Genomic DNA, 14194 nt, shown 5'->3' on the forward strand with positions numbered 1-14194 from the left:
GACAAACTCTCCTCCACCCTCCCGACCCCCCCCCACCACCACCCCCCGCACACTTTGGGCTTACTTCCTCAGTGGCATAGGAATCATGGGAGCGATAGTGCGTTTAGTCTAACTCCCAATCCTGGGAAATGAAAGGGAGGCAGAAACAAAGAGTGGCTCTTCGTGTCCAAATACAAGCTCATTCCTGTTCAACTTGTTCACTCTGCCATAACTTCTTTCTGTTCTCTTTCATGTTCTAGTCCCTATTTCCTACAGGCATCCTTCTTCTTCTTCATCTCTTCACCCCTCACATCTTGCGAATGACTAGAACAGTGGTCAGAACACCGGCCAAGAAAACTCCCACCGTCTGCCATGTGGGTGTGCCAAAGTGGGATCGAATACCCTCCTAAAAGTCATGAACAGACACAAATATTAGCATGTGTCATACAAGCAATCAGGAGCAGAAGCTCAATTACTAATTAATGAGTTTGAACTGCATTTGTTAGCTAGCTTCTTACCCAGCCACCTTGCTCCCTGATCCAGTTGATCACATTTTCTTGGAGGTATTCCATGGTCCAGTTGATTATTGTTCTGATGATATCAGGAACTTTGGTCACAAGAGCCTGAGAAGGTGTGAAGGGGAGATGTTTCAGACTTGAGCAGGTATTTGTTATTCAATCATAATTCCATAATACAGATGTGTCTAACTTAGTTTTGTTGTTATAATGAGGTGAGATACAACAGAGCTGCTAAACTCACTTTGATGACGAGTCGACAGGCAAAGTAGAACAGTGCAACCACCCTGCCCCAGTTGAATTTTCCATCTGAAAAGATCTCAAGGGCAACTTTCATAAACATGTCTTTTGTGGGACTGAGTGAAGAGTCGTTTATCATCCTGGGGAAAAAATAACATTTAGCGATTACATACAGGCTAATTATACAGTTATTACTAGTAAAACCTTGTAATTCATAAATTCCTTAGGCCTGAAATTTGATGGAACTGACACGCAGACAGGTAGCTCACCTTTGGAGCTCTACATTTCCATCCAGCTCATCTCCAATCTGCTGCAGGCACTGGGCAAGCTTCTTGTGGTTTGGGTCGCACAGCTCTCCTCCACCCAGCAGTGCCCTGGTCACTTCAGTATTGCCGTCTCCATGCCGCTGAACCCGCTCGTAGATGAAACTACACAGGGAGACAGTGGTGAAACGGTGAAAAATGTCATCAGTGTTTTACAAAGCCCAATATGCAGTCCTCAAATGTCTTGTTTTGTCCACAACTTAAATATATTTAGTTTACTATCATATAGTAGTAAATAAACTAGAAAATATTCACATTTAAGAATCGGGGAATCAAATAATGTTGTACTTCTTCTTCTTACTTCTTTCATAAAAAATGACACAAATCGATGAATCAATTATCAAAATATTTGGCAATTAATTTAATAGTTGATAACTAATCGATTCATCTTTGCAGCTTTACTTGTACAGATCAATGAGGAGCCCAACTGTATAGTATATACTCACTCTTTTAACAAAACGGCTCCTACTTCCAGTATCTGGTCTTTAGTAATGCCTGTAAGACAAAGGTCAGTGTTAAATCATCCAAATGCTGATACCGTTTTACAACCAGTTATCTCATATTAGAAACAAATAAGTGAATAATTGAAGTATGTGTGCTAGTATAACTGTATGTTTACCGTCACTTCAATCTGAATCTGATGCCCCACTTAGAAGTGAGTTTACTTAGATTAGCCACACTTGAAATAACGGATAAGAAAACATTATAGTTTGTTGACCATTTGCTACACCTGTGCTTTACTCTTTATATCAGTTGTGTTCGTCTATAAAAGAACCTTGCGAAAGTCATTTGCAGTATACAAAGATAGTACATAATGTCCACAGTCTGTTAACGTTAGTTGTTAACTTACTGTAACATTAGGCTAAGTCAATTTACCGAAGTTAGTGAATGTTGTGGCTAGCTACATAAAATCGGACGACTAACGTTAACGTTACCGAGCCGGAGAAAGCGAGGAGACTTTGACATTGTCGGTCTAAAAGGACGTAACGTTAGTCTCCTGATATCTGTTTCGGTTTTGTTCAATTATTTGCTAACTCACTCTTGTACAGCCATCTGCTAACCAAGCTAACGTTAAGGTTACCTAAACGCAGAGAAAATGCAAGCTAACATACCATACGGCTAACGTTAAGGTTAGCTATCTAGCTAACCTCAGTTCAGCTAATGTTACCGATAGCAAGCAAACAAGCTACAGCCACAGAACAAGAGTTAATTGTTAAAGTGTGGTATTATCTGTGTCTACCACACTGTTGGCGACAATGACACAGTCAATTTCTTTTGTTGATGCTAGCTATTACCTTGATCGCCTCCTCCCGGGTGTGATGCCATCTTGTTGTTTTCTGCAGGTTTTCTGACAGCGCTTCCGTACAAGCAGAGAACGTAGACGGGCTCTGGTGTCATGTGCTTAATTCTTCTTTGTTTAGGTTTATTGTCGGTTGGCAAACAACGATTTGGTGTATTACCGCCGCCAACTGGTAACAGCTAGGTCTACAATCTTAAAAAATATAAATAAACTCATAGGCCTATTTGCAATCATATGTATTTGTCTAAGATACTGAAATAGGCTTGTACTCGATAACACTCATTTCTTGAGCTATTTTGTAGAATATCTAACACACTAGCCTAGTTTTATCTTTATGAAGTTTTGAATCAAATCCCTTCTTTCTTCCTCATATTTCTGACGCTTCCTATCCTTGTTCTTTTTTTTTTTTCTAATAATGTTACTGTTGCATCAGGAAGTATCCAAGGAGGTATTACTGGCAATAGTGCTGTTAAACTAAAGTTTAATTAATCTATTTCAAGTTCTGTTGCTTTCGGTGTCACTAACCATCCAAAGCTTTTTGTTTCCATTCTTTTCCTTTTCCCAACACGGTTTTAAAGTGTCTTGTGTTGGGTGATCTTGATTATGGCTCTGTTAATTAGCTCAGTGATAGTTGTATCCTTTTCAATTCTAATAGCATTCCTCCCATTTCCATCTGTAATGCATGCTGTTGGAGTTCTTTTAAAAGCACCTAGTGTATAATCTCAAACCCTGATATTGAATAGTATCTAACTTTTTGAGAGATGTGCTTGCTGCTGATCCATACATTATACAACCATAATCTAATATTAATCTAATTAATCTACTGTATATGACCTTCAAAGCAATTCTTTCTGTCCCCCCACTCCTTTACACTTCATTACATTAGTGCATTTATTATTATTATTATTATTATTATTATTATTATTATTTATTAAACATTGCTAACAGCCCGACATTCAGCAGATCATGGACATTCTTATCATATTCCATATGTAAAATAAAATAGCCTACATCAATCAAAGTAAATTAAATAGAAACTTATTTATCTCATTATAAATAAACAATGAGATCAATAAGTCAATTTAACTTACTCAGAGAATCTTTAGTGTGCGTGTGTATCTTTTGGGCCCGGAGCCTCGCCTTTTGGTAAACGTCATTTCCTGTGTCTCGTAGTCTTCAGTTCGTCGCGCGCATCTTCAGGCCTCTTTACGACTCGGCAGGCAAAGATGGCGGATGCACAAGTACGTTCAGGAAAACGGCGTGGTGAATTTAAAACGTTATTTTTACACTTTTAATAAACACATTTAGCAAGACATGTTAAGTATGTACCTTTATATGATGTTCATACATGGCCATAAGCCGTTTTAAACCACATTGAGGCTTATTTATATGACAATTGTTGTTGCCGTTCTGCAAACCCTCGTGTAACGTTGACCTAGCCGGGATGCTAACTCGGTTAGCTTAGTGTGTTACCACTTAATTCTTAATAGTACCTTGCTTTTTATATAACGTTACCGTTACGGTAACGATTCCCATCAAACTTTCCCGCTATAATGTAACATGTAATTTCAGCTAAGGGCGATTTTGGTCTTTCATAAGAGGAGGAAGTCGCTGATTAGCTAGCTGAAAGCTAACGTTAACTTAGCGAGGCCGGGAGGTGTACTCGAAACGTGTCTTTCCAGTGTAGAAAGTGTAGCTAGATGGCGAAGTTAATTTACACGCTCTTAACTTCTTGATCTTCTTGTTCCACAGACCGAGAGGGCCTATCAGAAACAGCCCACCATCTTCCAGAACAAGAAGCGTGTTCTGGTCGCTGATGGTGGCAAGGAGGTCAAGGAAAAGCTCCCCCGCTACCACAAGAGTGTGGGACTGGGCTTCAAAACCCCTAGAGAGGTAACTTGAATTGTCTAGAAAATTATTCAAACTGATGTAGGAAACCTAAGCTTTTATTATCTTGGTTAGCTGCAAATGATGTTTTTCTCACGATGGTCTTCCAAGCCTTGAGGGTTCTGACGATAATGCCTTTTGGCAATGCTGATGCAGTCACAATAGTTTAAATATGACTTAACATATGATTTTATTTTTTTTATAGCTAACGTTACGGAATATGTAACAATATATTGTTTTCACCAGGCTATTGACGGCACTTACATTGACAAGAAATGCCCCTTTACTGGAAATGTCTCCATTCGTGGCCGTATCCTCTCCGGTAAGTTTAACACTTTACACTATTCTTACTAGCTTATTGCCACTGGTTTGGGACGCTTCAAGAGGACGTGGTCATTTAAACAGCACACTCTTAATACAGTATTATAAAATGGCATACCAAGTAACCTATCTATAATCAAAAGTATACAAAACTACACGGAGGATACTTACATTATCTTACACTTAATACAGAAATATAAGGTGCAAAACAGTAGCACACTTAATGTTTTTGGCTACTTTTGACATTAAGTGTGCAGTTAAATTTCAATTCTTGAATGTGAGTGAAAAATGGTTTAATTCCAGCACTACATGGGTAACAATGTCCACCCTGGCACTGAGTATTAGTGCATCAGGGAAATTGTTCACCTTGTATTTAACAAAGAAAAAACTGACTGCAAATAACATATCCTTGTACAGGTGATTGGTGAAGAAATCAAAGCCAGAACCAGTGTCTATACAGGGTAACTTACTACAAACTTCATATGATCTACCTTTTTCGTGTCACACCTGCAAATGATGTTTTTCTCACGATGGTCTTCCAAGCCCTCTGGGTTCTGACGACACTGCCTAATGGCAACACTGATGTAGTGGAGTGACAATCCAATAAAAAGAAAATTATTAGGGTTCACTGCAATGTCCATAGAAAAAACTGCTGTGATTTTAATATTCCCATATGATGCTGTTCAACACTGCTGTGATATTACAATTCCTTTTGTGTCTGGTCTACAGGTGTGGTGACCAAAATGAAGATGCAGAGGACCATCGTTATCAGACGTGACTACCTGCATTACATTCGCAAGTACAACCGCTTTGAGAAGAGGCACAAGAACATCTCTGTCCATCTGTCACCTTGCTTCAGGTACTCATGCTTTTAATTTAGGATTTCTACAGTTGTTGCAAACAGTCAAATTGTTTTGGCAAACTTATACGATAGTTCACAAGAAATGTATATGCTTAAGATCTGGAAAAAGGTGCAGTAATTTGTACGCCCCAGCCAAATTTGATGTCTGGGTTTATTTCAATTATGTTTAAAGCTACACAACCTACGCTTACCCTACAACATAATTGTTCTATGTCTGCCTAAATGAGATTATCCAGCCATAAAAGTAGATAACTTGCTGCAAGTGATGTTTTTCTCACGATGGTCTTCCAAGCTCAAGAAGCTGTGACGACACTGCCTTTGGCAAACACTGATGCAGCTTGGCTGTACACCTGCTCAAACATGGCTTAATCTTTATCAGCTTTGTGTAGGACAGAGGTACCCCAACCTCCTGTTAATATCTTTCTTGTTTTTCTGCAGAGACGTCACAGTTGGAGACATTGTCACTGTCGGAGAGTGCCGACCGCTCAGCAAGACCGTGCGATTCAATGTCCTCAAAGTGACAAAGGCTGCTGGAGCCAAGAAGCAGTTCCAGAAGTTTTAGGTGTGACTGAACAGGAAGGCTGCTGTTTGCTAACTTGTTTTACTGTCAAATAAAGAAAACCTTGTTTAAATGGGATTTTTCTTAAGTGTATTCAGTCTTTTGCTTGTGCATAAACAGATGTGGTGATATACTGCATATTACCAGTTTTGTGGCAATGGGTTATGGATGACCTCATTGAGAAAAATAAATCTTAGTGATTTTAAATCTAGAGATTTAAATAAATCAGACTTGTTGAAAAAGGGCAGCAATTTATCTGGTGTAAATGCTTGGAGAAACTTAGAATCAAGCTTATTGGCAAACTAGCTTTTCACATACACGGAATTTGTCCTGTTATTGGGTGCATAACAATCAACGTACAATTGGCAAATTTAGCAGAAAAAGACTGCAGACAGGCTTATCATTGCCCGTCTCAGTGTTGTCATGTCCATTTTTAAACCACATCTGAAGGTAGAAATGCTCATGACATACACAATTTTACTCCTGGATTGTGATGTGGCAGCTATGAATTGGTTTATCCTTGAGCTGCTGTCAGTGTCTAACAAATGCAACACCTTACTACCAACAAATTTACAAAAGCCGTTCAAATCTGGTATTACCAAAACAGCGAAACCCTGAATTTGCAAGTATATACAGACTCTCTTTCACCCTTTATTCCGCCCTGATACACTGAGTAGTCGGGTTAAAATGAAACCGTGGGTGGATATGTATACACACTTTTCTTTATATACAAACATCTATACATAGTATCAACATGTTTATTGTTTATGGCTTTGTTGTATGGCCATATGTATATTTCTGTGTATGTAGAGCCACAAAAAGCCAGAGTCAAATTGTCTTCACACTTACTTGGACATTAAAGCTGATTTAGTTTCTTCACCTAATATAATTTGCTAAATTGGGAGCAAAACTACGAGTTAGTACACATACAATATTGAGTGTATGTCGTCGAATTGTTAGAGGTTGCCGGGTGTACCCACAGCGCCTCCTGGTGTTTCACAACTTGTTTTTCCCAAATGTAATATGTCCAGAAGATGGCGACATATAACTGTTTGATGTGGAATTATAGCCAACACGTGAGGCATCTTATATATGTCAATGGAGGCATCAGGGGAGCCACTTCGTCCAACCTTTTGAACTTGAAGTAAAAGCTCATCTGGCAAGTGTCTACAGTGATATAGATGGACGTCAGACATATTTGTACTAGTATTTGTGATAACGTCTACATTACATGTAATCCTGTGTAGTAGCCTATAATTATCTCATCATATGACTTAATTTATTGACAGCTGGGTTTTGAAGAGAGTTTCTCATTTACATACTATAAATCAATAACTAAGGATTATGTATCTGACCATATAATTAACTTTACAATGAGGAACGTGATTGGATGATTAAATGTCCAGCATATGTTACATTAACCTGTACATTGGGATAATTAGGAGGAAAATTGTTATCCTAAAATCCCTTTTCTAGTCTGGTTTTTCTTTAATACATTTGAGAGTAATAACATCTCTGTGTGAGTGAAATAAAGATACACAAGTAGGCTAGATGTTGGAAAGCCTAATATGTTGCCTAGTTCTAAAGAAGAGCACAATGCACGATTTTACTGTATTATTACAACCATGAACATGTTGGAAACCTATTCATCAGCTGAGTTATCTAGATTTTTAACATAACCCTCATGTTTGATTTAATATCAGAAGCAGAAACTTTGAAGCAATTTAAATGTGTGTCCTCCATCCTTGATTATAGTCTGCTAGACATGGTGGTCTACATCGATAGATGGACTTTATTATCCCAAACTGGGAAATTACTGAAACTATTTAGGTGAACAGGAGGAGGGATTAATATCAGAGAAACAACAGGATCAATCTCTGTCATGTAGCCATGATGCTGAGGCCACAAGAAGACATGACCTCCTTCCTTTGTACAGTTACAGCCGTGATGATGCTCAACAGTGTCTGATATCTAAATAAACACATGCAAATATGTAAGGCCTGTCTGCATCAACTGAGTCATCATGCATCATGCATGTGTCCTTATTTCAGCCTGAGAAGATGGCAGCTTTTCTGTATGGGAATCAGTGACCCCCCCCCACCCCCTCCATCCATTCTCCACCCAGCCTGGCCTTCTGTCTGGTGAGTGCCATGGCAGAGGCGTCACCATTACCATAATGACGCTGTACATGTTTTTTTTCCCAATGCTCCAGTGAATGTGGACCATATGGTGATGACGTGAAGAGGAGAAAGTGGTTAATGTGAGCTAAGCCGTGTAAGCAGTCCCATCATTTAATGATTAGCAGGGTAAGCAGCTGCCATCTGAAAGTTTGCTTTAAAATAACCAAACATTTTCCTCAATTACAGTTTTCACTTTTGTTTTTGTTGTACTAACACAGCTCTGCACCCATTGTACAACATTTATCTAAACAGCAGAGTCCCAGCTTCTAACCCCAAATTGTCCTCTCTTGTACTGGGGCTTTCCCAGCTCCCTCTCTCCATAGGCACAGACACTACGGGAGGGTGGGAGGACCTCAGGATGTTCTCTGAATAACAGGCCCTCTCATGAGCAGACACCCCAGGGAGCAAGACAGCTCAGCAGGCCAAGCAGCCCACATGAGTGCATACATGCTCCCACAGAGTGTTTGTTTGAGGGCAGAGGTCTGATCCCTCAAAAAGTCCAAGCAACCATAATAAACCCAAGATGACAGTGTTCAACTTTGGTGAATGTGTGCTAGTGTGTTAGTATAAAGTGGTGGTTATCTGCTGATCTCTATGTGTGTTTCTTTTTACTTTTTTTAAAATTTATCCTGGTTAAATAAAGGTTTGAATGAATGAAAAAAAAAATCAAGATAGGACTATTTGCACAAATTGAGCTGAAGAAATCAGATTGTGGTCTTTATAAAGTTGAAAATGGGATATAATAGGCAATAAATGATGGTACAGAAGAGATGTAGGAGTTTGATTGTCAGTGTTTTTCAGAGGGAGCGGAAACACCGGTGTTACCAGGCAATATAATTTGGCTCTAGTAAATCTTAACTGTTGTGACACAGTGGCGTTGCCATACACTATCTTGCAAGCCACAGGATTTCTTTATGATACCACTCAGTTGAACACATGACAGTATAAAAGTATAACTATTTTTAACAGTTTACTGCTAACAAAGCTAGCCATTATGCTAGCTGCCTGAGGCTAATGTGTTGATAATGAAATATTGTTATTTTTGAACTGTCGGGCTAACCATTGTGTATTTTCCTCTCTTTACTTTAGCTTCTGTGGACTCTATATAGGCTGTGTCCTAGATTTATAACCAGATTGTCTTCCTATGGGAACTTGGAGCTAATTTGACAGCTAGGTTATATCATTCATTTTCACAGTACCTTCGGTCAAACTGTTCTTTGTGGAATCTCACCATTAATTAATTAATTTAATCACTGAAGTTGTCATTCAGTACTATTATCATAGTCTTATCAAACTCCTAAGACCAACTGTCTTAACATTTAGTTAAACTGTGTTTAACTCACTGTACAGCAGTGCTCCCACACTTGTAGTTAGGGCAGGCTCTATGAAATCTGTTGTTTCATAGTGACATTGTTATCCAATTATTTTAATTATTCTATTTATGACCCTTTGATTTTCTTCCACCTCTGAATCCAGCAACAACAAAAAAATCCCATGCTAGAATGATTTTCGGTTTAATTGCATATTATAGATTATAATTCAGATTTTTCAAACAGCACACTTCCTCCCTCACATCTTAAAAGACAAGCCCATGCAATTCTCCAGGTGGTGATGTGAGTTTCAGTGATGGAGAAGCCAGTCTCTCCCCTTCTCATGGCTCTGCTTAATAACCCAATTTTCCATATGGAGGCATCGCCAAAAGGGGAAGGTGAACAGTGTAGATTGATATTTAGTGCTCCATCCGTCAAAGGTCAACAACCCACCCAGGCCAACGAGGTCAGAGATGGCCCTCTGTCTATACAATATAATTTATATTCTGTAAAGAGGGAATAAAAAATGGCTAAACCATGTGTTTTCTGTTAGCACTCGTGCATTTATCAAAAGTCTGGATGGACGTCTCTTCTGTCTGTGGCAGTAGACAAACTGTCTCACTTCACATTCCTCCAGTTTGCCAACATGTTTACCCAGTGTCATGGAGCGTACTTTCAGTCATGCTTACTTGTATATCTAATGGCAGGGATGTTAGCTCAGAGGGTCATTCCAATGCGGGTAATGGCCACTATCAAAACAGGGGCCTTCTGGTGGCCCAGCAGGAGGGGAGTCGTATAATCCCATGCTGGATCCTTGTTTTGGGTTGTTTGGAGGCAGCGGCTTCCATACTGTTTTTCAGCAAAACAGCAGCAGAAGACATGATGGGCCGAACAGATGGAAGCCATGTTATGTGTAGAAGAGCCTGAGCTGTAACAGATAAAGCCCTTCATCCTCCGGTCTGTTTTCCTTCGGCACTGAACAACAGGCCTCCTCTTTAGACTGTGCTAGATACAGAAGTAGGTTTTTGCACAAACGTGTATATAATATGCAACCATCAAACTGATCACTATCCGACAGCTTCTGCTGGGGTGCACAGCAGGAACAGTGTGGGGTCCATTTAGGGTCAGTGCAGGGTCACATACACATCTGGACATGTCATCAGCCCTCAAGATCTGCACAAAGACAGCCAATGTTCTTGCGCCAAAGACAGACTGGTGTCTGAAAACATCATACCAAAAAACGTGCCATTCCATTCTGTCACAAACAAATGGTCATATGTATAGGCTACAAACTACTCACACATAATGTGGTTTGGTATGGCCTATACTGTCGGGGTTTGGTGTCAGAATGTTTTAAAGTCATTGAAAGTAGATATGGTGGATAATGAGCATGTCAAGATCTATTGTTTTCAGGTGAAAGGTTGGGGTCACAGTTATCAGTGTCTGATATCTGCAACAGCACCATGAACTTTTTAACTGATTTTAAGTGATTTAACAGATGCGGCTCCTCCTCTTTACTTTCACACACATTTTGAGCTGTGTGCCTGATAATGTGTCTGTTTATGAAAACATTGGTTATTTACAATAATTTCACATGTGAATGAAAACAATATTAAGGTTAAAGTTCAGAACCTGCTGTTTGATTCCTGCAGATATCTGTAAGACTATCGATTACAAAATCTTGATTGATCGTCGCTCACCTGGCCTTGCTGGTAAGCCGAGAGCCTTGCAACACATCCTAGATTTGCACGACACCTCCTAATTCAATATTCTCATGTTCAGCTGTGTTCATGCCTGTCTGTCAGACGGACTGCATGTCTGGCATGTGTGAGTGCAGCGCGCATCTCCAATTTTACACCATGTTGTCAGATCAAAGTGGGGGCTGGCGCTGGCAGGGTGTTGCGTGCAGCAGCGCTCCCGGGTCATGTGTAAACCATTCAGCATGGCTGTCATCAGAGCATCCCTGGGGTGTGCTCCCGCTGGCTAATGACCTCACACTGGAGCCCAGAAGCCTACAATCCAGAAAACAGGCAGGATCTGGACTGCATATCTAACAAGTGCCATTTTCAGTACTGCATGGATGATGCTGGGTAACTTTGGTCTGCAGATGGAATACATTTATATACACAGACATGCTCTGTTATAGCTGTAAAAAACAGAACTTCACATTTTAAATACACACAAATAGCAGAAGTTTCAGTCTTTTGTTTGCAAGGCATTCTTGATCTTGTGTTTGAGACTGTAACAAAGGAACTGTAAAGTGTTGCACTTCTCTCTATAAAAGGTAACAGGAGAAACTCAAAGCAACGCCCCAAACCAACAGTTTGTGCTGCTATTGACTAGTTCCTCTCCAGCAGGAGGAATTCACCCTGGCAGATGGCAGGGCAGAGGCCCCCGAGGCCCCCAGGCAATGCTACACCCTGGGACCCGGATACCTAATCGTGCCTGTTGAGGCTCTCACCTGCTGCTCCGCTGCTCACAATGTTATCTCATCTCCCTGACCTATTGTGGCTCCCATCGGTGATAATGGCAGTTGAGAGACCCATGCAGTGCTGGAGCAGGGGCTCGCTCTCCCTGGAGAGAGGCAGGACCATGGGAAACCTGAGAGAAATTGATCTCTCCATCTTGCCTCCTCTGGTGGATCTCATTTCTTATCATGACCTGCAGACAGCATATTGTGTTGTTTTTGTTTAAGGCACAGATTGATTTGATTTAAAGGACAGCTATTCTTAGAGCTGCTTTTGGGGCTATTATGTTTTATAAATTAAGTGTGGTTAGTCCTTTTCACCTTTATACATTGCAGTGAATGTAAAGAGGAAGAGCTTTGAGAGCAAAGGACTTTTGTTTATTAGCTACCGTACTTACATTTTTCTCAGACAGCAGAACAAATCAATGTAATGTAAAATCTGTCACAAATATTTACCATCAAAAATGACATTTATTGTGTAATTTGATGTTCTCTGGTGTTATTACTCTAAAGTGTTATTTCCACCCTTTCACCCTGTCTCACCACATGAGTTCATAAACTGTCAGATCATAAATTTGCTTCCTTGGTTAACCAAAGTTGGTTGCATTTTGAAAACCCAGTTCTTGCAAACCTAACCAAACCACAGTGTTGAAGTGGAGAATCTGGTTGCTGTTATTATTGTCGTCTTTTTTTCTTGCTCTCCACTGCTTTCATTTCCACATAGTCATTATTCCTGAGAAAACACCACCCAGTTCCTGTGTGACCTCGGTTCTCACCATCTCAGTCAGATATTGTCACAGCGGTCCAGACCTCACTGAGCCCTGCTGGCTTTATTCCGAATATGAGACAAATTAATTGTAAAGACAAACATTTTCTTGTTATGACGGTCAGAGATAGTAATCAACAACAATTAGGAGGGCCAGTACACTACTACAATATGTTGCTGTATAACTTTATTCCCCTACAGCAATTTGGTTTTGTACCTTTATAAAGTTGGAGAACTTACAATAGACAGATTAAAAAGGATGATAAAAATTGAAGCAGCAGAAGCCAATATATTCTGACTTTTTGTACCCTAATATAGGTCAAGCTCCAAAAACACTGGATCCTACATTTCCCATGATGCATTTAATATATAGCATTTTTGATTAGATCCTCCTTGCCCTCTACATGCCCACTTCGGCTGCTACGTATCATACTTGTAGCTTCACAACCCTGACAATCTAGTTAAATGAGGATGTATTTCAAACCCTGTTGTTGTGTGCTGCAAACATAAAGGGAAGGAAGTAAAGTGAGTTTCACAATAATTTGTTTCTATATGAAGAGAAAAAAAGAGTATCTTCCTGCCTCTGTAAATTGCAGCTGAAGAGAGAACAAAAGAGATCAAATGGAAAGAGCACACCCAATCATTGTCTGCGCGACTTAAACTGTGTTCCCTTTGTAGTCGTACAATCAATATGTAACCATGAGAAAGGAAATTGAGTTATTTACATCTTAGACAATGCAAAGACAAATAGTGTCTTTGGTTCTCACATACACTCTCTTACAGATTTGACCTTGTTACTTTTCTGTTAACTTTTTCACTTTTGGTTTCAATGTATGAATTTTATGATTCAGGAAATCTGGAAGATATTTTCTGCCTTTTCAGCTTGGCAGAACAACACACTAAATGAAATGTACATATGCTATGTGTAATGTTAAACATCTTTCTACAATCATGAGCTACATACATATACACATATATTTTTTGGACAAGGCTCAACCAAATTCAGAAATCAAAGACTGGTGAATCCTGCAACTTTTCCACTGACAGAGGAAGGGGAACTCTGTCTTTGTGACATTAAAGAAACAAAGTTGGATTTTCAGCCTCATAAGAAGCTCACAATTCACTGAAAATAAAAGATTTCCTCTTGATGACATCACAGTTTTGAAGTCAGTTATCTAAATTGTTGATGTTGCAGAAAGTTTGATGGAGACATTATACAGAGATTTGAAGAAGAACTTGAGAAGACCATCTAAATGGTGTCTTTGTGAACTATGGAAATGGAGATCACAACCTCCATGTCCTCAGTGAAAGTTATGGCTCTGGCTGACATGCCTTTTCTGCAGGCAAAACACATTTTGCAGGACCACCTCCTTGAGAAACAGAGGGGGTAGGGAGAAGCCAAAGAAGTGACACTGCTGATAACCCTGTGCCATTGTGTGCCTGGCTGCCAGAACATCTCTGTTTCACTGCAGTGTGTAAAACATG

General features: G+C 39.8%; 2 protein-coding genes and 3 non-coding genes across 6 annotated transcripts; 4 read left to right on the top strand and 1 right to left on the bottom strand.

Annotated features, from left to right (window-relative positions):
• Positions 1–170: 170 nt before the first annotated feature.
• LOC116059287 (apoptosis regulator BAX) lies at positions 171–2470 on the bottom strand. Its single transcript, XM_031312263.1, has 6 exons — positions 2353–2470; positions 1504–1552; positions 1004–1162; positions 739–874; positions 498–602; positions 171–385 (listed from the first exon to the last, which is right to left on the bottom strand). The coding sequence occupies exons 1-6, from the start codon at positions 2453–2455 to the stop codon at positions 287–289; spliced, it is 651 nt and encodes a 216-aa protein (XP_031168123.1). The 5' UTR covers positions 2456–2470; the 3' UTR covers positions 171–286.
• Positions 2471–3482: 1012 nt separating this feature from the next.
• Positions 3483–6064, top strand: rps11 (ribosomal protein S11). 2 transcript variants are annotated; one of them, XM_031312260.2, is made up of 5 exons: positions 3483–3598; positions 4110–4250; positions 4491–4566; positions 5295–5424; positions 5866–6064. In XM_031312260.2, the coding sequence occupies exons 1-5, from the start codon at positions 3584–3586 to the stop codon at positions 5987–5989; spliced, it is 486 nt and encodes a 161-aa protein (XP_031168120.1). In that variant the 5' UTR covers positions 3483–3583; the 3' UTR covers positions 5990–6064. The 2 variants fall into 2 exon arrangements, with proteins under 2 accessions (XP_031168120.1, XP_031168119.1); XM_031312259.1 differs by having other exon boundaries at positions 3576–3620.
• On the top strand, positions 4321–4404 carry LOC116059761. Its single transcript, XR_004107364.1, has one exon. It is a non-coding gene; the product is annotated as a small nucleolar RNA SNORD35 (small nucleolar RNA).
• Positions 5074–5157, top strand: LOC116059762. The gene has a single exon (XR_004107365.1). It is a non-coding gene; the product is annotated as a small nucleolar RNA SNORD35 (small nucleolar RNA).
• Positions 5685–5768, top strand: LOC116059763. The gene has a single exon (XR_004107366.1). It is a non-coding gene; the product is annotated as a small nucleolar RNA SNORD35 (small nucleolar RNA).
• Positions 6065–14194: the final 8130 nt, after the last annotated feature.

Source organism: Sander lucioperca, chromosome 21 (genome assembly GCF_008315115.2).
Source record: "Sander lucioperca isolate FBNREF2018 chromosome 21, SLUC_FBN_1.2, whole genome shotgun sequence".
In the NCBI taxonomy this organism is placed as follows: Eukaryota; Metazoa; Chordata; class Actinopteri; order Perciformes; family Percidae; genus Sander; species Sander lucioperca.